This window comes from Haemaphysalis longicornis, unplaced genomic scaffold (genome assembly GCF_048455015.1).
Source record: "Haemaphysalis longicornis isolate Haplotype H1 unplaced genomic scaffold, Haemaphysalis longicornis Haplotype H1 scaffold_477, whole genome shotgun sequence".
Taxonomy (NCBI): Eukaryota; Metazoa; Arthropoda; class Arachnida; order Ixodida; family Ixodidae; genus Haemaphysalis; species Haemaphysalis longicornis.
This window is the reverse complement of record NW_027526380.1, coordinates 136,821-157,683: the sequence shown is the minus strand read 5'-3', so window position 1 is coordinate 157,683 and position 20,863 is coordinate 136,821. Positions and strand designations below refer to the sequence as shown.

The window sequence follows — 20,863 nt, the reverse complement described above, 5'->3', positions numbered from 1 at the left end:
GACGGGCTAGGGGTCATTCGGCGGTGATTTTTGCAATCTAAGCAACAAATTACACGATGTTTCGTCAGATATATGCATACAGACGTCTCTAATTGCTTACGTTTTACCTACGCAAGGATAGGGATAGGGTCATTTGTCTGGGGGGCGCCGCCATTTTGTCACGTGGCGTAATTGCCCACGAAAGCTCTCAAATCGCTTGCGAAGCAGCACGTCAAATGATGCGCTAATATCTTGAAAGCGCAACAAATCCTAAGCACTTAGCTATCTCCGGAAAAAAACTTGAGTACGTTCTCTAAATATAAAAAAATTCATTTGAGTGCTAACAACGTGGAATTGTTTTTACAACACGTACAGCCAGAAGCGCTACAGTAGTGTTCGTCGATCACATTGTGCGGCTCCCAATGCAGTTTGATGCGACAGTCGTGATTACACGGGTCAATAACCAAACATCGGTAACCATTTACGCCTATCTCGTTCTTAACCAGCAGTAACTTCTTTGCTTCTTCGTGCTTCAATGTCACTGCCAAAGGAGATTCATTTGGAAATTTCAAAGGGAAACTACATTGGGGGGGGGGGGGGGGGGGGGGGGGGGGGGGGGGGGGGGAGGGGGGGGTCGCTTTTGTGAAGCAGCGCCTGTCTAAAATCTTCGACACGGCACGGCCGTGCTTTGACGTCGGTGTGAAGAACTGGCCCTATTGGCAGAATTGGCAGAAGGGAAAAACGATGTTGTAGTCTTGGTTTCCTTGTTCGTTCCTGTTGCAGCCGCTCGTGACGAGCCTGTCATCACACGTCCGCACGCTACCGTGACCCCGAAGTAGAATATCGATCTGCTCCTTTCGCCATGGTCGAAGCGCGAATCGGCAAAATTCGCGGGTTCGCTTCGACCATGTCGAAATGGAGCATGGTCGAACGAACGCCAAGCAGCCGGTTCTGATTCACGCGCCCGTACGATCCAAACCCGAACGTTAGGCCTTCGGAGTGCACACCCGAGAGTTTCGGTGGGCATTCTAGAAAAGTGGTACGTACCTCTAGAGTAGTCCATGCTTGCAGTGTGGGATTGGCCAACCAAAGAATCCATCACGAGAGAAGCTTTGCGTTCAACCATCGTCGTCGTTAGACGGAGGGGTGCAAGATTTTCGTTTTCTGCGACACGCAAGAAGTTACGCTTCACGGCACAGGCGACTGTGGCCCAATAAATCTGCCTGAAGTGCTGCCAGAAATAAACGATGAAAATTCCGCGCACGGGCCACTGCGGAGATGACGCCCTGGGAACTCCTACTGAAACGCGTTTCCGGCCAATTCTTTATACACGAGCACAAAAATGCAGAATGAACCCTCTCGGTAAAATCGTACAAAGGTCGTTGACCGCGGCAACACAGCTTCATGCTTTTCAGTTCTTGCCGACGAAGCGACAGATGTATGTGTATCTCGTAGTTCCCATCTTTCCCTATGTGTCAGGTACGTTGAGTAGTATTAGCAGTAATAACTTTATTTTGCCCAAAAGCTGTGGTGATTGCACTGATTGCACCACTCAGTCATCTATAGACAGCGGGACTCCCGATGTTTTGGGAGCTCGGTGTCTTCAGCCAACTACATGTATTGGGTGAGGGCTTCTTGCACGAGGGTAGCTGGGCTAGAGATAGCAGCCTCTCACTCTACTGGTAAGGGTGATATGAAAAATGGGAGGATTTTTTTACGTGATGCCAGTATTACTGGAAATGGCCAAATGATGAGGTGAAGTGAGGCTCGTTCCACAGTACAGAAGGGGCAAGCGTCTTTATACTCCGCAGGATATATGATGGACTTGATCACATGCATGCTTCGGAACTAAGATTTTGTGGATGTTGTTCCTACCTACGACCCTCACTGGCAAGGCCCTGGTGAGCACAGTTCTTAGCAGTCTCAGGGGCCATGGCTTTGACCTAAGCCTGCTTTGCGGACAGGCATACGATGGTGCGGCGTCCATGAGCGGCTACCTAAACCGGTGTTCAAGCCTTTCGTTCCGAAAGCGTTGTACGTGCACAGTAGCGCCCATTCATTAAAACCTTGGTATGCTTCACCCGATCAAGCTCCCATGCAAGTATTCGCAACTGTTAGGGAACTCTGTCCGCCGCTTGTGCGTTCGTGATGCTTCCCCACAAGACCCGTCTACAAGACGATGTAGAAAATCTGAGCAAAAAAAGCAAATCGGTGCTTTCTTTTTGATAAACGAGGGGCCACGATGCACTTCAGCGTTTTCTTGAACTTTACACTCCCATATATTGTGCGATTCTTCGAAGACGTAGAAGAACACGGCAATTGTTTAGGTTCGATAGGATGCTGGCGTGAGAGACGTTATCGAATGCGCGCTTGAGATCAAGTGCCGAAACGGTCTAGGGCGAATGTCTCGTGGCCTGCTTCATGACTTCCTTTTTGATTTGTAGCAATACGTCCTGCGTGCCGAGGTGCTTTCGGAATCCAAACATGCATATTGGATACCATGGATTTACCTAGCATCTGACTGGTGTTGTCCAGATTGCTTTGCAGCCTATTTAGCACCATCCTGCTTTTGCCCACACAGGACGCGAGGAAAATGGATCTTCAGTGTGCCGGGGTTTTCCGCTCTAACGCTGGAGTTTTTAAGCAGTCTGTACGTGATATCGCCCGCCACTGATGCACTATTCTGGTTGCTCTCGGTAATCGACACATTCAGCTCGGAGTCGATGAAGGGCTCGTCTCAGGGCCGTACCCGGAGGTGGGGTTTGGGGGTTCGAACCACCCCCCTCCTTCGAAATCTTTTCCAGACAGCATGTAAGCAATACTTACTGTTGCTTTCAGCAAAACTACCGTCTTCCCAAAATTCATAAACCCCTCAAAAAAAATTTCTGGCTACGGCCCTGGCTCGTAATCGGTAATCCCCGGTAATTACCGGGGATTACCCGGTTCCTGCACGCTCTACGCTCTTGTCCGTCTTGGGGTATTTGTTCATAAGATCACTAAGAACCTCTTCAAGTCACCGTCATAGTTGTTTAGCATCCGCGTCGCGTCATATTTTCTCCTCGCCTATCCTTGTCGTATCGGCCGCCTTGCGAGCAGACAGAGTTCCCTGAAGGGAATTTGTCGCAGAGGCTGAGCCAATTTCCTGGATAGCTGCGCTGCGTACTAGCCTGTTTGTTAATTTCTTGGATTTTCCTGCGGAGCTTAATTTTTTGCTGTGCAGCTGCCGCCAGCGTCTGGTAAGGCTGCGTCAAGCTTCCCACAGATGTGCCAGTCTTGTGTCGACACGCGGAGTTTGGTTCGTGGTTGAAACTCTCTCTATGTGTTTTTCCACCAAGGCGAGTTGCTCCTCTACCATTCTCTTTTCTGGCTCCTGCTCCTTCCTAAGTTTGTCCCTGATAGTAATTCGCACTTACTGTTCATATCTTCGCTTTGAAGGCAGCGGTGCATCTGACTATGATCTTCAGGACGCACAGGTCGGACCTCAAGTTCCCTCCCGTGTTCTGCCAAGTGACAGGTCAGTCGCGGCATATCTCTGGTAGTGCTAGTGCCCATTTGTGTGGGAGCACGGTCGAATTGTACGGACCCTTGAGATTTGTTCGTTCCCTCTCTCTTCTCGAGCAGTCTTTGTGCCCCTACGTCGTATGCGGTGCATTGAAATCATAGAGTTTTCTTTTATTGCGATAGTATGCATACTAATATAACCCAGCACTAGGCACCCTGAATGGTATCCGACAGGACAAGGTCCTTCTTGGTTCAGTCTGCAGAACCACGGCCTTTCAATGAAAGGCGCACTCCCCTTGCGTGCGCTCTCATCCAGCGGCCGTGGAAGTACATAGAAGTACATGGGCAAATAAAATACAGAGCTGCTTCGGAACTGCTCAGCTGAGCAGCCAAATAAAGGAAACCATCTGTGGTGCCGATATGCCAGTAGTCCATCAGTAGCACAATTGCCATCGCCGTCATTCTCGCATTCCGCGTGCGAGTAGGGACACCCTATAACATCGTGCGAATAAGGAGCGGTGCGAGCGAGGACAGCCCAAAGCAAGCAGACGCCCTGGACAGGTGAGCATTTCCTCCGTGGTACTCCTCGCATTGAAAAGAACTCAGACACGCCTTGTATGCGGTCTTTGTTTCAAAGCTGGCTTACGCGTCACTGGTTTGCTTCGGAAATGCGCTTTTCGACCTTAAAGTGGCACTGACGTGACATCTGCTAGTTGCTGGCAGAGAGATGCATGAAGCCTCGTTGCTTCCTCGCCCAACGGAATTCACGACTGATCGGCTGGCACATTAGTATCACAGGCCCACGTTCACTCCTGCACCTTCCCGTTCATAGCCATAGAGCGGTCAGAACGCAGTGCTACGCTTATGTGCTGTCAGTGCTCTGGCACGCAGGTCGACCTTCACCTCCTGCCGCGCTCGCTGCTGCTGCTGCTTCTGCACACACTGTCATAGTGCATCGCACGGGAAGAACCATCGGGTGACCACTCAAGTAGGGCTGTTCTGCGGCGTCTTGCGTCCATCGCGTCAGGGCACCGCACAACGGCGCCCCGTGGTCGCGTTGCGTTGTCGACTGGCGTCCTGTGGTGTGTTACTTAGTAGTGACGAGTAGATGAAACGACGCACCGTCTGCAGCTTCGCGTTGCGCTGTCGGTGTGACGTACGGCCTCTGTGAGCGTGTAAAGTTTCCGTGATGCTGCCTGTATACGCTGCTAAGCATTCTGTCTTTCTCGCTCAGCTGGCTGCCAGTGGCGGGGCGTGTGAAATGGCCAGCAAGCAGGGCAACAAACAGCCTCTGAGCGGTGAGTACGTCGCTCGAATTGTTCCTTTTTCTGACCTCACTTTTCCGATGGATGAGTCATTCCAGAAACGACAGAACTTTTGTCCAGAAGAAAGGTGATGCCAAAGAGCCAGTGAATTACTTGGCATAAATAAGCCTGTTGTCTAATTCAGGCTGCGTTTTTATTTACAAAAGATATGAGTGAATAAAATAAGTGCCAGTTGTGTCGTGACTGGCCACAAATTTACAGTTAGTTGAAGCACACTGCTTAATTGTCTTGTTTTTTTTTTTTTTTTTTTTGGTATGCCATATTTCTTGCACACAGTCGGTGTTCTATGTGCCGGCAATCTCATGTCTCATTTGCTTTCCTGCCTTATTCACACTGAAAGCTGGGCCTGTTGGTTCGTCCTTGCCAGGCAGGAAGTGCGCTTCACGCACTTGACAACCTTGTCAGGGCAATGCCGACTGCCTTTTTGATGCCTTTTGAGTACTTAAGCACTAACCACATGGAGCGTTTTGCAAGCGAAACAGGGAGTGATGCAAAGGGTGACGAACTACTTCTCGCCGCATAGGGAATCGTTCATCGCTTCTCCCATTTCTGGCTCGCCAGAAAACTTAGCTTTTTGCCCGGAAGTGGCTTGGGCAACTGGCCAGTAGGAGCGCCATTTAAGGCGTGCAACTTCCAGCCTAGGAAGAAAATGAGAGGAAGGGGCTAGCAGCGTCCGAGAGAAGTGAAAACCTCAGCTTTCTATTTTGCACGGGTGGAGACACCCGTTACAGATCAAGCAAATATGCTGGGCCAACACTTTGAATACACATCCAGCTCGGCCCACAACTCAAATACTTTTACACAACATGAAACATCTGGGGAAATGAAAACTAATTTAGGCAACAGACGACTAGTCACACGCCTCTCAATTCTCTTCACCAGAGCTATTGGTTGCCCTTTGAATGCTTGAAGCTTCAGCCCCAGGGGCAGATATGTGCCTACTAGTTCGCAGTTGCATCTGCCTTTTAGCACATCGAGAGGTTACCTGACTTGAAAATTATTTGAATATCGCCTTTGTCCATGGGGTAAAAGAGTGAAGCTGGCCATAACTTTCCGAATGAGTTCAGTTTAACTTTGAACAGAATGCACCTCAATGCTGTGCCCTGGGGTACACCATTTTCCTGGTATATATGTTTTTGATACTGCTATTGGCTGCCCTTTGAATGTTTGAAGCTTCAGCCCCAGGGACAGATGTCATATGACTCGCACTATGATCCACAACCCGCTCATGGACACTCTTGAAACAGGTCTGGATTTACTTAACAAGACAAGGGTGGTAGACACTTTCCTAGGGCTTGGAGGCAAACCATTGTAATCGCCACACTCAAACAGGGAAGAGACTCCTCACTGCCTGCAAGTTACCGCCCAGTAGTTCTGACCGTTTTTTGAAACACGAATACTAGAAGATGCTTTCACAACGTATCAGCCTTCAAATTCTATGTCAAAGAGGCTTTTATTCACAGGCAACACTGCCTCTCGGTATTCTTTGTCTTAGCAAAAGTGTATGATGCAACTTGGTGCTGTGATCTGCTGCAGTGGCTAAGCTAAGGCTTTGTGCTGTCGTGCCCAAGTACCCGGTTGCTCAACCCAGCCGCCAAAAACGAGAATACCTGTGTGTCGAGATTTTGGCGCACATCACAGATACCCAAGTGTTCTAAGTCAATTTAAATCAATTCGGAGCCGTCCATTATAGTGTGCCCCATAGTACTATCATAGCTGCGACACTTAAGCACCTTGGCTTTGACATCCTCCTCTATTTGGAGGCCTTTTGTGTATAGGAATTCATGCTAAACACAATAGAAAAGTAACCTTCCAGAAATAACATATAAGGTGAGGTCTGAGACAGCATTATAAAAAACATATATACCAGGAAAATGGTGTACCCCAAGGCAGAGCATTGAGGTGCATTCTGTTCAAAGTTAAAATGAACTCATTCGGAAAGTCATCGCCAGCTTCACTCTTTTACCCCATAGACAAAGGCGATGTCCAAATTATTTTCAAGTCAGGTAACCTCTCGATATGCTAAAGGCAGATGCACCTACGCACTAGTAGGCTTGCAAAGTGTACAGAGCCAAATTGTTTTAAACTGTATATCCTCTAATACCCCTGTCACATGGCCAATCTAATGTCATTCAAGGTGAGTGACGTTAGCTGTTAATGACATTCGGTTTGGCCGTGCGGGTCTACAAGGCGAAACAAATGTCATTTGATAGTGATAGCGGGGATGATTAGCAAGCTCGCAAACTTATGGTTCAATTGCGTGTAGAATGTTTTTATATACATAATAGATTTTTAAAACTGAACAGATAATTCTTTCTTTTTAATAAAATGAAGGAAATCACCGTTGTAGCTGGCATAAGTAGACATCACAAGCCGAGACAAGTCCGCAAATAATCTGTATCAGGGTACCGCGCGCATTGAGGATGAGATTTTTTGTTTGTAGGTACTTGTTGGAAAACAATATGAAAAAGAAAATATAAGTTTACTCACAGTTTTTAGAAACCCAATGCTTTGGTTTATTACTGAACTTCCTTATCTAGTGATGTGCCATTGCTTTTGAGGCTATTTATTTGACTGCTGAATGAGCTGTCGAACCTCAGTTAGCTGCTAAATGCCATTTGCCTTAAATGTCATTCGGTATTCTCATGTAGCACCGAACTAATGACAGTTAGAGCGAATGACATTTACTCTAAATGTAATTAGATCTGTCATGTGACAGGGGCAATAGAGTACGTGCGTGTTATTTTCGAGAGAGTGTGGCATCAGCCTAGAGCCTGATGCAACTGTGCATGCTGTGGCGTTCTCCATCAGGGGAGAACATCGGCTTGTGGGTGTGCTGGTGCTACACAAAAAGTTAGCATTCATTCTGCACATAAAAAATTTTAAAAGCTCTGCCTCACCAATCCCTTGGTGCCCGAGAAAGGTGCCTTTTTAGAAGCCTGATAGTGTTTCCTATCATCGCATGGCAAAACCACCAGTGAAAATGCTCGACCCAGTGTTACGCCTAGGGCTTCGTCTAGCTTCTGGAGCTTTCCGCAATAGTCCTCCAATTCAAAGCCCTCACTCGGAATGTGTTCAGTAGTGCCTTGAACACCAGCAGGATGTTTACTGAGCACTACTTTAATGCCACAAAGGTGACATCAGCGACGAATCACCCAAGCAATGTTATTGTGAATGACATCTCATCCGCTCATTGATATTCAGTGCACCCATCTTCTTTGGTCGTCAGTACCTGTGCACCAGAAAGGTACAAATGCTTCCACATTACAAATTTGAAGGAAATTTAGTGACATTGCACTCGGCTGTCATTCCTGTGTGGATCACCGGGCAAAGAACACACAGTTCTTCTCTCCCCAAAAACCCACTACCAGTGTAGGGAGGCAGCTAATATTTCAGCAGAAGGGGCAAGTGGGTGTAACTTGGCGGGGCCTTTTCTGCTTGTCTGCCCCATCTTCGCTGTACCAGGGAAAGCGTGGGTCGTGCGAGTGCGTGAGGGAAGTGCCCAATGGGGTTACTCAGTATGCACCAGCTACCAAACCCCATGCATCAAAAGCCGCTCCGTAGTTGCCCCCCCTGCGCTGGGGGCAGGAAAAGGGCAACTTGGCTATCCTGATACCTCTCGGCAGAAAGTTGCAGTAGTAATACTCAAGCGCTCGCTGCTGCTGCCATAAGCCGTCAAAGAAAAACCTTGCAAATGTTACCTGATTTAACGTTTTCCAATGGGAAAAGCAAGCTTTATTTTGTCGGGTTGCGTAACTAAGTAAATGCTCAGCAAAGTTAGTTCTCCCCGAGGTGGCGTGCAATCCGCTTGCCCCTCAGCATGTTCTGAAGTGGAGTATGGTGCATACTGTGGGGCTCTGTGCACAGCGTAGGTCGCCAAGTGATCTGTGCCCCCCTCTGCCCGTGCAGCGCTGGAGCAGAAGATGCTAGAGTGCTCGAACCTGTTTGAGAAGAGCTTTGTGGCTGGCCCGAAGCAGAGGCAGCAGCACCCGCAGCAGAAGTGGGCCACCCCCGTCGTCGCCCCCGCTGGCCCCCTGGTGCCCCCGGCGTACCGGGAGCTGGAGCGGCGGGTGCTGGGGCCCCGGGGGGACATCGAGGGGGCCCTGGTGTGCTCGCTGTTGCTGGCCTCGGGGCTTCCGCGCCCCACCCTGGGCCGCATCTGGGACCTCTGCAGCCGCACCCGGCCGGGCAGCTTCACCCAGCGCGAGCTCCACGCCGCCCTCGCCCTGGTCGCCCTCGCACAGGTACCCCTCTTATGCATAGGAGAAGAAAATGAACAAGGCTTCTGTACGGAAGCCGAAACGTCTTTTTAGCCTTTTAACTAAACCTTTGGTCGGTGATATCCATTTTGTTCTACTATGTATCTTTCCCCCGACCAGACGAGTTTTCGTCAAACCTTAGATTTCATTTCTTTTACCCCTCTTATGGCCCGGGGAAAGAGGGGACCTCGCTACCGGTTCGTCCTGCGAGGGGAAGCGGACTAGTCGCGTCTGTGGGGGCATGCGACACGGGCTGTGGCTTCTGAAGCTCAACACTGAGTCCCCGTGCAAAGCGCGGATGGACTTGTACGTTCAGGCCTTCACTGCTTGCAGTTGACTGGCAAAACGTGTACAGTTTAACCTCGTTGTAACAAAGTAGTATCAGGACAGCAAATTAGTTCGTTATAATTGATGTTCGTTATAACAGTAGAGGTAAAAATAGGCTATAACAAATAGACGATCTGGCTCGTGTGAAAATACTTGATACAGAAATGCATTTTTTGAGGCTTTGAACCCGGTATACACGAGGTAACCCTTACCTTTCTCCTTGTTGCATTTCGAGCTCAATGAGCCGCAACATGAGTGCGTAAAATTACAACAGAACCGAGTTCACTTGACGAAACCGGACTGTGTCCTTGTTTATGTGATGAAGGATGTGGTCTCCGTCTGGTGGATACTCGCACCTCTGAGCAGGGTGAAGTTTTCCACATTGTCCGTGAACAAAAGGGCCTTTATACTTCTGCAGTTTAGGACTAGGGGGGGGGGGGGTTCTGATTAGCTTCTCAGCCGTTTGGTCAGATATTTATTCTTTATATCTGATATTTTATAAAAGAATAAGTGTCATTGAAATAAAGTGTGACCAACCAAAGTCTGTATTTAGTTCGCTATAGCTGATAATTCGCTATATCAGTGATCGTTACAACGAAGCTCAACTGGAATAACCGCAACCCTCAAGTTGTAAATAGTCTTTGTGCCTGCAAATTCAGTTTTTTCTCATCAGCGGCGTCTGGCTCCTCCTTCGTACATTGACACTGCCGAACGGTGAAGGGCAAGGAGAGTCTTTCCGATTGTCACACTGCATAAATGCTCGCGCGGCACAAGGGCACAGCAACTCTTATTTACTGCTATGTCTGTCGGCCTGTGTAGTGCGCACGTGCGTCGAGGTTGTTAGAACGAGAGTTCATGCAGAGTCAGGTTCGACTGAACGAAGCATTTGCGCGTCGTGTCTGAGGCAGGCGCGAAATAAAGGCAGAAACACCCAGCAACATCAACGCGCACCAAGGTAGCATGGGTGCTGGCGTGCTCCGCCGACTAGTGTGGGTTGCGCCACAAAGGAACAACACGTGTGCACAAGGCCATGGACACCACTTACCATATTTATTCGAATATAAGGCAAGGTTTTTTTTTTCCGAAATCCGTAGTCTCAAAGTCATACCTCTTCTTATGTTTGTGACTGCCTTATAATTGAAGAAATACGGTGCGGCCTCACACGAAATAGAAAAAGGCTCCTATCACACAAAACAGAAAAAAGGCTCCACTCGGAGCTTTTGCTACAGCACAAAATTCATTGTCTGCCCCTTGGGCACAGATCACATACATACAACAAATGAATGGCTGTGGATGCTAAGAATCCCAACTCTGAGGTGAAGCCTAGTCATTACCCAGGCAATGTTCTCAAACAAACTTCAACGGGAATTTACGCAGACACCACTTGTCGGTGAAACAAACAATTGGTCCAAAACACTCGGCAAATGTCAAAAAAAAGCTCATTTCAAAATAACCGAACAGAACGTGTGGGCTGTCCTCGCCAGGGTGCAGTTTTCTCAGAACAAAGGAGTGCTTGGTGGACTCTCCATTAGGTACTGTCCACTCCTTGAGAAACGTCCCACAATAAATGCCGACAAGAGTTTAAAACTTGGACATGCAACGGTCTCGCTGGGTAGCTCGTTTGCGCATTTGGGCCCCGTAACTTGTGAGGACGTTTGGGCCATTGCATCATTGCTGAGCACGCCTATTTGATTTCTGCTACACTTCTTCCCCTGAGTGACCTCTGGGACCAAGCAGGAAGGTGCTTCCTTCCTTCCTGCTGCCTGTATGCGAGAATGTGCTGCTAGCCTGTCCAAAAAATTAGCAGTGGCTTAGCTCGGCTATGCCAGGATATACGTAGCGCGAGCTAAGGTTCAGCTGGTTATTCTTAGGTTTCCTGATTGTCTAGGATTAACTGATTATCGTGCTTACTGCTGCCAAAACGATTTCCAATCCAGTCCGGTCCGGTCCAGTCCAGTCCAGTCACTGCTCCTCGAGCATGCGCAACTGGGCTCTGCAAGAGCGACACGAAACGGCTATCAAGCAGCTATGGCGCAGCTTCAGACTTGACTACTGCGCAACGGAGGCGCAGAGCTAGGCACGCACCGGTGCCAGTGCGTCTGCCGCGGCTAAGACGTCACTCCTCTGGAATGCGCAGACCGGCGAATGAGCAGACCCAATTCTCTACACACCCGTACTCCAATTGGATTGGATTTCAATCCAACACAATCCAAATGAATCCAATCCAATCCAAATCCAATTTAATTCAAGCCAATCTAATCCGATCCAAACCAATCCAATGCTCCTTGCGCTTGCGCAGAACGGCCCCTTCACGGCACACGCGAAACCGCTCAACCTCGGCCGGTGTAGCTTACGCTACAAAACTGGGCTGCTTTCATGTCCTCTTTCCCACAGCTGCGCCAAGACGAGCTCGTCCATGTCGTGTACTTGAGCTTGGTGAGGGAAAAGAAAAAGCGCACACGGATGAAAAGAAATAGGGTGTCCCATGTGCTCTGGCCGAGGCAGAAGATAGATTGTAATAATAGTGGGCAAACAAAAAATAAATGGTATAAATGGTATTTGTGATAGCCAGCTTGCTGCGGTGGCTCAGTGGCTAAATCGTGCAGCTGAGCACGAGGACACGGGTTCGGTTTCCGACCGTGGCGCCCGCTTTTCTGATGGAGGCGAAAAGCAAACACGCCCGTGTATTCGAAATTTTGGAGCACGTTAAAGATACCCAGGTGGTCAAAATTAGTCCGGAGCCCTTCACTACGGTGCGCCACCTCACCTGTGAAGCGTTGCCGCGTTAAAATCAACAATCAATCATTTTGTGACAGCCAGTGACTGAATCCAAGCCACTCAACAAGATTTTGTATCGCAGTGGCCTTTCTTTTTTTTAAAAGCAAGAGTAAAAACTGTGTACGACTCTGTGTCAGGTCCAAATGTTGCCATGGGAAATGGCAGACTTTTCAGGTCCAAGGAAAGCTGCATTTAAAGGCCAACTGCAGTGAAATTTCACCGCGGCCAAATTCCTTTCTTACTGACAGTAAGCGCCACGAAAAAAAGCATAAAATACCTGGTTAATAAATTGCACGCGTTTAAATAGTAGCTGTGTTGCAACTTTGCTGCTCCGGCTGGCATCGGTCCGGCTCCATTTACCGTGCTTCTCCCAAAGCGGTTGACAGCTGCGACTTCGCTTCTGCCTGCTTCTCAATTTTGTTTTTAAAATCGTCTACCGTATTTACTCGCATAATGGTCGCACCCCTGAAGTTCGTCGTCAAAATACGACTTTTTTTATTATTTCCCGCGCAATGATCGCACCCTGAACTTGCCGCAGCCATATGTCGTATGTGTGCCAAGTCTAGACGACGATGGTCGTGCTTACATTAGTTTCGTCCTCTTTCAAAGCGGACATGGCTTAGTTATTGTCGCAGACTTGATAGTATTAGCGATATTGGCATGTGTGTGTTCATTATTTGTGCGGAAGAAACTCACTAAATGTGCATAATGTACTCGCAAAACATTTTAAAAAATACGCTCGGCTTGCTGTGCCGGCAGCCGTGTCTTGATGTCCCACACTGTGACTACAGCAGCCACTTATTGGTCGACCTGTTCTCACCTCACAGCAAACTTGTTCCGGCACGTTTCGTAATTCCGTAATTCTGGCGCGTTCCGTAATGAAAACGCATCGCTTGGTGGTCATTCGGTGATCAGTGGAGTTTTTATTATGTTTTTATTTGTTTTGTTTATCATGTTCGCAAGACTTATCGTAAACATTCTGACCTGCAACTTGCGTTTTCTGCGTTGAAACCTTTTCCCGAAAGATTTACCTCGCGTATTGATCGCACCCGTAACTTTGCATCATGTTTTTGGAAAAAAAAAGTGCGATTATACGCGAGTAAATACGGTACTTGTGCGCTGGTGGCCTATTTCAGCTATTGTATTATGTATGTTTTAGTCTTTTTGGCCAGACTATACGAGGATAGGGTTCTGGCGGCTTTTCAGTGAAGTCGAAGGAAGTAAGAAACACCTCAGGGCACTTCCCTCACTCTTTGTATGTGTACAGACTGGCCGGTGAAGTTAAAGCCGCAATTGTTACCAGCAGCCAGACATGGTGTACACAAGGCCGTGGAAGCTGGTATCGGTATAATGAATCAGATCAGATTCATTGTAGTTTCAAGAAGCTGGCTTTGCTATTGCTTGTGGACTGGTGAAAAAGAAAGTTTAAACAAAGATTGCGCGGAATATTTTTGGTAATGTAATTTGCATCTGTGTGCAAAAGTATTAATTCCGTCATGCACCGGAGTTTTTTTGTTTTTCGGATTACCCCGATTTTTGTTTTTTTATTTATTATACTGTTTCACAAAGCTGCGACAACTTTCTTCAAAACTCGCCCAAATGAAACTCCCCTCGGAGCAGGCGCTTGTTTCGGAGATACGATAAAGTTCTTGTCGTGAGGCAATCCTGGGATGATATCGTTATCGTGCGAGGAAATAGATGGGGCATGTGGCAATATTTTTGTGGGGCTCTGTACATTTTTGTGTCATTCTGTAAGCAGGCCAAGCAATGGAGTAGCAGAGAGTCACAGAGTGGAGGTTGTGCACAGGGATTGCCAACTTAAAGGGACCCTGCAGCACTTACTGTTGACTACTCGGAATGTATTTTGGGGTGAAGTCCCAAAAATCTCCTCCCGCAAGAATTATGAAAATCAGTTCACTATCACCGAAACTACGCGCGATGAGAAATCGCGCATAATCGTTCCCTCTCAACTCGACCATGGCCAACGCGACGAAACCTGCGCGCTCTGTCCTGGAGAGGGGGGCGGCTCACGGTGTTCTCTTTGGCGGCCTTCGATATATCACAAGCCGGGGAGTGTTCTCCTTTTATCCGCAACGCGAAATGGTCTATTTCTGGTCTGGTGTCACAAAAAAGCAGGCATGGCTGTCTGCTCGAAAGCGAGCGCGCAGGCTGGTAGGGTGTTTTTGAAGCAATAAACGCTTATTGTCGAATGGTCTCGTTGAAAGGGGAGCATTGAGTTTGTCACTCAAGCTCCGGGCGCACTCAAAACACAAAAGACGCCAAATATATGCGTACAGGTTCAGGCATAGAAGAGGCTAGTACACAGTGCCAACGACAGCGGATGGTCACCGGAAATGTGAGAACGAAGCTGCAAAGTTGACCAGTGACAGCCAATAGGACAGCCATGGCCTCAAGGACGTCGTTTAGGCCATGCCAGGGGTGCATAAAAAATAAAATTGGAGAGAGTGCAGTTGGTTTTCCCGTGTCTTTCACAGCGATTTGCGTGCTCACCGCTTCACATGCACACGTAATATTTGACTAAGTTATTCCTGCCAGTGTAATCTGAACATCGTGCAGGTTTACTTGCACAGCTCAAAGAGTGTTGCTGGGTCCCTTTAACTGCCTTTGCAATGCTGGTTGCGTTGCCTTGGAGGCAACAAGTGGAAGTGCGGTGTGCCAGCTTCCGGTGGCTCGGGGTGCTCCTCCTTGCGACTCCCGCGACAGCTTGTATGTACGCCTTGTAGAATCAAACATGCAGCCAGTGCGGTGGAGTGGGAAGGATGGGAAATTAAGAGAACTACAGGCAGCTAATGCTTTTGGTACACCGAGCAAACATGACCACGGGGATGGCTACAGCACCAGGTACGATTGGCTCGACGTGTGAGGACCTGTGAAACCGGTCCGTGGTGTGCACATCGGGCCAAGCCTGAAGTTTGCGAGTGGTACCGATGAGGTGCTCCAGATTCTTAGACAGTTGAATTAGTTTTCTTGCTTAGACTGATTGCATATGTGACAGTCAGTATTTTTTTCCGTTGGGGTGGGGGGAGGTTGGTATAAACATTGTTTGGGAGCAAATATTGGGTGTAACCTGCGGCTGTAACCTGTGGGCGTGTTTTGTGAAAGGGAGGCGTTCCGCTTGTCTGTCAGGCGTGCAATGTTTGTAAGGCCACTCGATGTCCTCCCGTCACTCTGGTGGGAGCCGAGGGCTGTCCTGGGCGCTGACGGTGTGCCCCTGGGGTGGCATGCAGGCGGGCCACGCCCCCTCACTGGAGCTGCTAGCCCGGCTGCCCCAGCTGCCTGTACCCGTGTTCCCCCCCTGCCCACCCAACGGCAGCAGCAGGCCCTGGCCGCCACCGAGCCAGCCGCAGCACCCCGCTGGGCCAGCAGGTACGCTCTCACCGCCAGCAAAGGTGTTTGCGAAAGTGTGCTGCCAGCCCTTCTCTCCCTGTTCCTACTGCTGGAATGTCCGCCGTCCTGTGCACTGCATTGTTCACAGGTCACATCCGGGAACAGAGTTCTCTGCTATGGCTATGGTACGGCAGCTGTGTCGTGAGCGCCATCAGTGCGCGAGCATTAAAGGAGCACTGACACGAAAATTTTATGTTACACTTTTATTGCTTTTATTTAATGGCCTGGCGAACCTTCAAATACTTCAAATACTTCAGCGTGCGATAGTTACTTACACTGAACGGCCTGAAAATCGTTCGTTTCAAATTCCCGCGCTTTCATCCCGAACGGCGCATATGACAGAATCCCTGCCTGACCTCACCACTTTGTGCGGATGTCACCGGCGCCCGCTTGAGAGGGTGTTGCGCCCGCTCTCCGCTCGTGGGGCTGCGCGCATGAAGTGACGTTACGAGTTTTTGACGAGCGCTGCCGCGTCACTTATTTTTGCTTTGACTGGATGATGTCACGCTGATGTCCATTTGCTGAGTGCTGCTCCGTGCGTTGCTCCATCGGCGCGATAAAGGAGATCCAATTCAACTATGTTTTTCACATCGCAGGCCTCATATTTCAGCCAGGGTATTCTGTTGAGTGAAGGAAGCGAAAATTGGTGTCAGTGCTCCTTTAAGTTTTCTTCACTTCCAGCTGGTCTGCCCCCTCTTTTTTTTTTTTCAGAAGAAACTTGGTTTTTTCGTCTGCTGGCTTTGTGGTCTTCTTACGAGGGATCCATTTATTGAACTTTACTGATGTAATAGGCAAGGTCAGCACGTTGATTAAGTTCATAAACGGGCTCAACTAAAGCGGGTGTAACAGTATTTATTTATTTTCTCTGCGTCAGAGTATGCGTGTGAAGTCACAGAGCAGGGCAAGTGTAAAGCGTGCTAATTGAAAGGCATTTGAGGACTTTGTTTTGCAGGGCTAACGCAGTTGATTGGTGGAAGTTGGGTGAGTGATACGTGAAAGTGCCTATGGTTGTAGCCTTGCATTGTTGTCATCATCATCACTACTACCACCCCCATCATCATCATCATCCTGTCTATGCCCACTGCAGGGCAAAGGCCAAACCCATAGACCTCCAATTGTCCCAGGCCTGTGCTAACTGTGACCAATTTATCCCTGCAAACTTTCTTCATCTGATCTTGCCTTGCACCGCGTTTCCCCCTAAACCACCTCCCAGGTGACGATGACTTTGACGACTTCAAGTCAGCACCGAGCAAGGAAGCAGCAGCAGCAGCAACCAGCCCCCCGAGAACGGACATCGGACCGCCAGAGGAGGACGACTTTGCGGACTTCCAGGCTGCATTTCCCCCTTCCTCTCTGAGTCCAGCACCGCCGCCAACTGGGGACCGGTACAGTGCGCTCAAAGACCTGCTGCCCACCCAGGACGTACCATCGCTGGGGCCATTGCCTCAGCACTCAGGTGAGTGTCTGTTGCCCCCTTTGGGGCACATTCAGTGCTTTAGTGATTCGTGCTTAAGTCAGCGTTACTCGGTGTGTGCTCATGTTCATGGTGTGGCAGTAATGTCTGCTTGGCGACGTACATAGGGGGATCATGGTTGAATATCAGATCTGTCTGCTCGTCAGATGGGGACACGGAGCTGAACTCGAGAAACGCATCACATTGCAAGAGAAAAAACAGCAGGTGTGGCGTTAATAGCGTGTTCATTGAGACAGCCACAATGTTTAGTCCACTTTTGCGGGGCTGGAAGGCGTCTGTCTGAAGCCTACGCTAACAGCAGTGGTGGGCCAAAGCAGAGGTCGGCTTCATATAATGTGTGTAAATCTGCAATTACAACGCGAATGAAGTGGAAAGTTGCGGAAAGCACTCATCACTGCTGCCTTTGATGTCTCCCCTCTAAGTCATACTGGCAGCAATCCGCAGGTGCTGCCCAGTAACCGACAGTTGTACTGAAACACATCCGCAAACTGCAACAAGCAGTGTCACAAAAGCCAAGAAAACGCGGGGCATCTTGTAAGGTGGGTAGGCCTGCGGACTTAGCACATCACTATCACGAAAGCTGTGAAAAAAGCATTTTTAGGCACAAAAATTCAAATTTAGGCACGAACTTCAAACTAGGCATTTGTCGGTACAAAGAATGATTGCTTAAAATGTCTTTTTGTTCTCTTACATCATGCTATTAGCTTAACTCTTTCGTTACCACGCCTATTCAAATCGATCACCGGTGATTCATGATTTATATTGCCTATTTCGACATGTTGTAGTCGTTTCTCGTACGCCTAATGCGGCCAGTGGTTAGCCTAGGCACTGCTCTTTTAGAATCAGTTAAAATTTTCCCGCTCAGGCGACATTAAGATTTTTGACAGCGTTTCTTGCGAGGGGAGGTGCGTGTGTTTTTGAGGAAGGGGGCGTGGCCGCTGCACTTGACAAAAACACATGCCACTCGTGGTTAGGCTACATTACCATAATTTTTTTTTGTCAAAAGGCTCCTGGCAAGTCAAGTACCAAATAATGTTGTCAGCTTTGTAATCCGACAGCGTTGAGAGGTGATAATTACTTGAAAATGACACCAGCTATTCACTAGTGATGTTTGGTTCGGAGAAAGGATAGCTTTATTCTGCCAAATCTTATTTCTGATGGTCCCTCGCATGTCTAGCAAGTGTGCCTGGCATTTTCAGCCAGTTTCCAACTGTTTCGGTTTCGTTTTTGCGTTGCGAAATTCATATTTGGCGCTACTACCCAGTTACCCAACTACAAGCTCATTTGCCATGGCGCCTCCGTTGCCCACTACTGTGCCTCGAAACAGGTGTGCCGCTCGTGCTTCCACTTAACCCACGCCTTACTTCTGTGATTACAGCTTCAGGTGGAAGTCAAAAGATAACACCGAGTCGGCGGATATCAGTTCAGACGAGGAGAACGCTACCAATCGGCCTTGCACACCGCCAGCTGCTCACTGGCCAGTTTCGGTTTTGTCCGAGGGTATTTTTGGAAGTCTAGTGTCGCTTCTTAGTAGAGCTGTCTATTCTGACAAAGTCTCCAACAGCCTTGTAATTGTTTCTTTTCAAAATTGTTAGGTGGCGCTGCAACGTAGTAGGCTTGCAACGCTGAACTCTCTTCATAGCACGACGACGGCTTGGTGAAAGCTCCTGGGCACGATTCTAGCGCATCGTACCTTATTCCTGCTAGCAGGGCTACCAGAGCGAGTCAGAACATGATAATAAACCGCAAATTAAAGTTCTGACTGATAAGCGATGATCAGAACGTCAACACGCATCGACCACAGAGTTTGGTTTTCAACTCCAAGCGGATTTTTTCGCATAGCTTGCTTGCCTTCAATATTGTGTTGGTCATAATCATTGACAAAGTGTTTATAAATCACGTGAAGGCTAATTGGGGTCATTAATGATGTCAAACCACCAGATTTCTTCTAGAGAACCATCCAAAATAGCAATATTTGAAATAGAGGTTGGGCTTCACCGCAAGGCACGGGCACCACGCGTGCTAACATTTTCTTTTATATCTGACAAATTGTACCGCGCAACGCGATCTTTTTTCCAGGACAGGTTTTTGAAATGTTTACCTACAAAATGTATATTCTAAATTTTTTCTACTAGTGGTGGTATATTATACACAACTTCCTATTTTTTATTTTCTTCGACGCTTGGACAAAAATTTTGAATTTGATAATTTTTTTCGCAATCATTATTTATGAAAACATTATTAAAACTGGTGTCGTTGGAAAGCGCGTGGAATAATCTGCATTTTATGTCACTGCAATGTGTGCCTAACCAGTATGTATAGCACAGAAAAATGTTTTGTTAGACCCCTCAAAATTGGTCAATTTCTCACGGTAACGAAAGAGTTAAATAAGCTTGATACGTACACAAGCAAAAAGGGGGCATTTTGTGTCTTAAGTTACGACTTCTACTTATTACGCTTATTATGAACCGTGGGCATTACGAACGAATTTACCGTGATGGGCAACTTTGTTACACGTGGGCTCGACTGGCCTATCTCTCTGCCGTCCACAAACAATGCTCCTCTCTTCAGCTGTGGCAGTGGCTACTTGGGGCCCTGTAGCATTGGAAGCAGCTCGCAGTTTAGAGGGTCTTCTTCTGCTCAGGGTGAGTGGCCCAGGGGATCACAAATGCAAGATGAGCCTTGAACGCAGAATTTGCTTACACTGTACCCTTTGGGGGGAAGCCGATGCGACGAAAAATGGAAGGTCCCTCACTTCTCAGTCTCTGTCCTTTCCGAGGACGATCATTTGCATAACTGCGGAAGAATCGAACGTCCGTGGCATTACCCCTTCCCTGTGGGAGGCCCCCAGTGCCTCAAAAAAGTGTGCAGGAGTTTCACCGCAAGTTGGTTAGCCAGGATGACACATTGCCTACTCTTGGGCAAGCCACCAGACAATAAATCTCGGGCCATCTCCACTAACATGAACCCTGGGGTGAAGCATGCAATGTATAAGTGTGTTCTTGGTGCTTTGGTGTTTTTGCCAATGGATATGAAACCGTTGGGGGGTAGAGGTATACAGCTTTGCGGTAAAAGTCTCTTGTCTTTGAAGCACGAAGCTCTCTAGCGCGAGGCGTAGACGAGGGTCACGGTGTCTTTTAGTACGTCTTAAATTCTAGCGTGAGGCATAAACGAGTTTCCCGGTGTTTTAGTACCGTGACTACGTGAGACAACACTTACGACGACGACATGAGGCGCCGACAGCCCCAGCCCCTAAGCGGCTTCTTCGCCCCTAAAAGCAGCACCTAGGTGAGGTAAATGTGAGGAGAGCATTCCTTTTTTTGTGAGTGGGTCGCCAAACTGTGCTTGGAGTGTTGTGGCGAAGGGTTGTCTGAGTTTTGTTGGTGCCTTTCCGCGGCCCCTGGTAACCCTGTCTAGCTGTGCTCGCAGCCTGCCCAGGTAGGTGCGTACGTCTCGGTGCATGGTGGTGGTGGGGTCACCAGCAGGCTTCGCGGTCTTGCCTGTGGACGTAGACGCGGCGCACGCCTTAGGCCAGCTTGCGCCTTCCAGTGAATCCAGTGGGAATCTACGGGCCATTTGCTAGATTGGGGTTTGTTATGCCGACGGCGTTTTCGCCCAGTGAGCCTGGTAATGATGCGCATTAAAAACAAACACCGCAAATTGGAACGTGATAAAGAGGTTGGAGCATGGCACCGGGGTGGTCTGGGGCAGCGGGAGTCAAAAACTGGCCGTGTATTTGCTTGCTTCACTTGGAGCACGGCCGTAATTGCCTCTCCTCTCCCTCTTGCCCACCTCTCACAATGTTCCCCTTT

At 48.6% G+C, this 20,863-nt stretch overlaps 1 protein-coding gene across 1 annotated transcript in view; it reads left to right on the top strand.

The window, feature by feature from the left end:
* Positions 1-3,930: 3,930 nt before the first annotated feature.
* Positions 3,931-20,863, top strand: part of LOC144137713 (uncharacterized) — a 30,295-nt gene continuing 13,362 nt past the window's right edge. Inside the window, exons 1-5 of the mRNA XM_077669649.1 lie at positions 3,931-4,041; positions 4,715-4,778; positions 8,715-9,049; positions 15,418-15,556; positions 16,791-17,033. Of these exons, the coding sequence (XP_077525775.1) occupies positions 4,742-4,778; positions 8,715-9,049; positions 15,418-15,556; positions 16,791-17,033 (754 nt within the window). The 5' untranslated portion in view covers positions 3,931-4,041; positions 4,715-4,741. The remainder of the gene's footprint in view (positions 4,042-4,714; positions 4,779-8,714; positions 9,050-15,417; positions 15,557-16,790; positions 17,034-20,863) is intronic.